This window comes from Penaeus monodon, chromosome 2 (assembly GCF_015228065.2).
Source record: "Penaeus monodon isolate SGIC_2016 chromosome 2, NSTDA_Pmon_1, whole genome shotgun sequence".
Classification (NCBI taxonomy): domain Eukaryota; kingdom Metazoa; phylum Arthropoda; class Malacostraca; order Decapoda; family Penaeidae; genus Penaeus; species Penaeus monodon.
In genome coordinates, this window is record NC_051387.1 from 59,814,255 (window position 1) to 59,819,254 (window position 5,000).

A 5,000-nucleotide genomic window follows, 5' to 3' on the forward strand; every position below is an offset into this window, starting at 1 on the left:
ATTTTTTTTTTTTTCCCCCCCCTCTTTTCTCTTTTTTTTTTTTTTTTTTTTCTTTCCTTTTTTTCTTTTTACCCCTATTTTTTTTTTTTTATACTACATTACTATTATTCTCTTTTATTAATTATCTAATTATTATTCTTTTTCCTTTTTCTTTTGCGTCACCCTTGCACTGTTCTTTGCAAAGAAATTAGAGGTTATTCATTTCTGCTCACTAATTCCTTAATTTTTGAAACTTTGAAAATTTTGCGAACCTAAATTCGCTTTAAAACTTTCGCTTCGTGGAATTTCTGCCTGTTGGATTTGAAAGAGAGACTGAAGAGAGGAGAGAAAAAGAGAGAAGAGAGAGGAGAAGAGAGAGAAAAATAGAGAGAAAAAGAGAGAAGAGAGAAGAGAGAGACAGAAGAGAAGAAAAAGAGAGAGATGGAGAGAGGAGAGAGGAAAAGAAAAGGCGAGAGAGAAAAGAAGAGAGAAGAGAGGAGAGGAGAGGAGAGGCGAGGAGAGGCGAGGAGAGTAGCCAGAGGAGGATGACCCATATGGGCAAAGATTTATCGCGTCCTGGAGGAAGTAAGACAGACGTGAGGTATTACAGTGCGTTATTCGGGGGGGAGGGGGGAAGGGGTGAGCTGGATGAGGTGGATGGGTGAGGAAAGGATGAGGCGAACGAGTGGGTGGGTCATCGTCACCATCACCATCACTATCACTATCACCATCACCTCACCTTCACCTTCACCATCACCATCATTCCTATTTTTTTCTTATTATTATTGTTTTTATCATCAAGATCTTTATCACCATCATCATTATCACCATCATAGAAAGAAAAAGCAAAAATGAAGAAACGAAGAAAGAGAACGACTGAAAAGGAGAAGGAAAAACAAAGACGAAAAAGAAGAACAATACAAAAAACATAAGATAATACCAGTCAGGAGAATTCCGTAAGAGAGAGAGAGAAAAAAAAAGACAACGAAATAAAGATATGAAGAAATAAGGGAAATGAAGGAAAATAAAAGAAAGAAGGTATAAAAAAGAATAAAAAGATAATAGAGATAATAGAATAAAGCAACAAAGACATGATAAAGATAATAAGAGAAAGCAAATAATGATAATAATGATAATAATAATAATAATAATAATAATAATAATAATAATAATAATAATAATAATAATAATAATAATAATAATAATAAAGAAAAGAAAATACAATCCAGAGAAAGAAGAACCAGAGGAGAAAGGAAAGAGGAAAAAGGAAGATGAGAATCAAGCACCGGATGACAACGGCCGCAGACACGCTGATCCTAGACTACGTAGGTTAGTGTCAGCGGAGGGGCCTTCGCTACGACCGTGGGAACGAAATGGCCACCGTGGGAACGAAGGAGCCACCGTGGGAAAACGGGAGAGAAAGAGAGAAATGAAGATGGAATAGACAATTTTTTTTATGTGGGTGGATGTGTTAGTTATTTAGGATGGTTAATGGAAGGGAAAGTAGGAAGGAAAGACGGTGGAAAAGCTATCTGTGAGACCGTGGGAAGAAATCGGCTTCCGTGGGAGCGAAAATGGCCACCGTGGGAAAACTGTAGGGAAAGAGAGAAATGAAGATTGAATAGAGAATTATATTGGATAGATGTATTAGGGTGGCTGATAGACAGGAAAGAAGGAAAGGAAGACGATAAAAAAAATGTCTCTGAGGGCGTGGGAAGAAACAGGCTACCGTGGGAACGAAATGGCACCGTGGGAAAACTGAGAGAGAGAGAGATAAAGGAGTGGAGAAATATATTTTGATAGCTCTGTTAGTATATAAAATAATGAATGGAAAGGAAAGAAGGAAAGAAAGGATGAATAAAAATGGAACAAAAAAAACAAAAAAAGCTATATGGGGGAAAGAGTCGGCCCCCCGTGGAAAAAAAAGGGTCTCGTGAAAACAAAACCCACCGTGGGAACGAAATACCCCGGGGGAAAGGGAAAAGGACCCCGGAGAAATTGGGAAAAGAAAGGAATAAATAAGGGATAAACTAATTATTTTTGGCTGACGGACAGAAAGCAAAGAAGGAACAGTAGAAGTGACATGAAATTGGCTGATATCTATTTACAGAGAGATTGGTAAATATACTGTTTACACAAATAGATAAATGAACGAATGATTATTTAGATAAAAGAAAATGATGCATATCTTTGAAGGATTTTTTTTATGAGATTACTTAGCTTTGTTTATCTAACCGTTGTTGATTTATTCATTTATGTATTAATTTATCTAAATTCATATTTTCCACGTCACACACACACATACACACACACCCCACACCCCACAACACCCCCAAAACACACAACCACACACACCCCACACACACACACAAAACCCAAAAACACACAAACACACCCCCCACACACACACACAACAAAAAAAAAAGAGAGAGAGAGAGAGAGAGAAAGAGAAAGAGAGAAGTCTAAATACACGAAAAAACATTGCCAATTTCCCCCCCCCTTTTTTTGCGTACGTTCCGGAGTAGTACCCCCCACCCCCACCCCACCCTGCGCGAGTAACCCCTCAGGATCTGAATGGCTCTCCCTCTCCCTATCGCAGCTTTTGACAAGGAGCCAAGCAAACAGAGGCATGTATTATTCCTCAGACAGCGCATTTCCCTTTAGGAGATCCTGGCCTTGCGTTTGCTCTTTGGAAACAAAAAGATTTTATGTTCTTTTTTTCAGGGTTTTTTTGTCTCTTTCCGCGAAAGGGAGGGGGTTTTCCGAAAATTTGGGGACGAGGGGGAGAAGGGAGAGGGAGAGGAGGAGGAGGGGGGGGAGGGAGGGAGGGGGAGAAGAAGAGAGGGAGGGAGGGAGAGAGAGGGGGAGGGGGGGAGAGAGAGGGAGGGAGGGAGGGGAGGGAGGGAAGGAGAAGAGAGAAAGAGGGAGGGAGAGGGAGAAAAAAAAAAAGGACCGAAGGAAAAAAAGTTTTTAAAAGAGAGAGAGAGAGAGAAAAAAAAGAGAGAGGAGAGGAGAGAAGAGGAGGGAGAAGAGAGAAGAGAAAATGAGAAAAAAAGTTTCTGTTTGGCCCCCAAACAACTTTCTTCGAAGTTTCCAGAAAGTCTGACATTATCCAGATAGCCACCTAAACCTGCACCCTGGCACTGTGCCCCTCCCCTCAGGCACCCTCCTCCCCCCACCTCTGTTTTTCGTCTTCAAATCCATGTTCTCCTCTTCCGATCTCTCTTTTTCTTCTCTCTATTTTTTCCTCTCTCTCTCCGTTCCCCTTTCTAAATCTATCTCTTCGCCTCTTCCATCCCTTTTTTTCTCACTCTCTCCATCCCTTTTCTAAATCTATCTCTTCGCGTCTTCCATCTATTCTCTTTTTTTTCCCTGTCCATCATCTTTTTCTCTCTCTCTATCTCTGTTTTCCCCGTCCTAAATCTATTTTTCACCTCCATTCTTTCTTTTTCCTCTCTCCCTCTCTATTTTTCCTCTCTCCACTTCTGTTTTTCCTCTCTCTGTTTTTCCTCTCTCCATATCTTTTTTTTCTCTCTCCATCTCTGTTTTTTCTCTCAATATCTTTTTTTTTTCTCTCTCTCTCCATCTCTGTTTTTCCTCTCTTCATCTCTGTTTTTCTATCCTAATCTCTGTTATCCCTCTCACGCCTTTCTTTTCCCTGCCCCAGCATTGACTTTCTTTTCCTCATTCCTCTTCTTTCTTTCCCCATCTCCTCCTCCCCTCCCTCCTCCTTCCCCTCCCTCCTCCTCCCCTCCCTCCTCCTCCCCTCCCTCCTCCTCCCCTCCCTCCTCCTCCCCTCCCTCCTCCTCCCCTCCCTCCTCCTCTCCCTTATCCTTCCCCGCATCTGTTCTTGTCCTCCCCACCTCTATCTCTCCCCTCTTCATCTCTTCCCCTAATCTCTTTCTCTCTTTTTTTTCTATATTTTCCTCTACACCTCATCTCCCTCATCTCCCTCACCCCCAACTCACACTCATCCCCATCATTTCCCCAACCCGACCTCTTCCTCTCCCCCAACCCCATCATTTCCCCTCCCCCCTCCCTTCCCCCCTCACCCTTCCCCTCCCCCCCGACCTCTTTCCCTCCCCCACCCCCTTCTTCTTCTCCCTTTTTCTCCTTCTCCTCCTTCTTCCTTTCTCCTTTTCTTTCCTTCTCCTTTTCTTTTCCTTTTCTTTTCCTTTTCCTTTTCCTTCTCCTCCTCCTTCTTCTCCTCCTCCTTCTGGGTTTTAAGACGTTGGTCAGATGAACACGGGTTTGGCTGAGCAAAGCCCCTTTCTTCCTTTTTCTCGTGTTTAAGACTTTGACATGATACCACAGTCGGGAAACAAAACACACACACACACGTACCACACACACACACACACACACACACACACACACACACACACACACACACACACACACACACACACACACACACACACACCTAAACACCTACTCACACACACCTACACCCCCTTCCCCACAAAACCCTTTAACACACACGCACCCGACGAAATCCCTTCAATGCTACTAATCTCTTCTTTCCTCTCCCTCCCCCCCTCTTCCCCCCCCCCCACAGACGCAGTGTCGGAGCTCTGCCACGACTCCTTCCTGAAGCAGCACAACCGCATGATCGAGGGCGCCGTGCTCACGTCGAGGGGCGAGAGGAACTTGAAATGCGCCGTCACCTTCCAGACCGACTCCATCCTGCAGAGGTTTATGCTGAGGTTCGAGCGCCTCCAGCTGGACTGCAACGACCACCTGTTCATCTACGACGGGGCCTACGCTATGGGCACCTATAAGGTAAGGGGAAGAAGGAGGAGTAATAGCAGTAGTAGTAGTAGTAGTAGTAGTAGTAATAATAGAAGTAGTAGTAGGAGGAGGAGGAGAAGGAGAGGGAGAAGGAGAAGTAGAAGGAGGAGAAGGAGAAGTAGAAGGAGGAGAAGGAGAAGGAGAAGGAGAAGGAGAATGGAAAGTGATGGCTATGATAGAGCCTATGCTATGGGCCCCTATAAGTAGAGGAAAGGGTAAAGGGAAGGTAA

At 43.7% G+C, this 5,000-nt stretch overlaps 1 protein-coding gene across 1 annotated transcript in view; it reads left to right on the forward strand.

Annotated features, from left to right (window-relative positions):
- Positions 1 to 4,537: 4,537 nt before the first annotated feature.
- LOC119584354 overlaps positions 4,538 to 5,000 on the forward strand; it is a gene marked incomplete at its 5' end in the record, with an annotated part of 73,798 nt that continues 73,335 nt past the window's right edge. Inside the window, 1 exon segment of the mRNA XM_037932922.1 lies at positions 4,538 to 4,761. Coding sequence (XP_037788850.1) covers positions 4,538 to 4,761 — 224 coding nt within the window.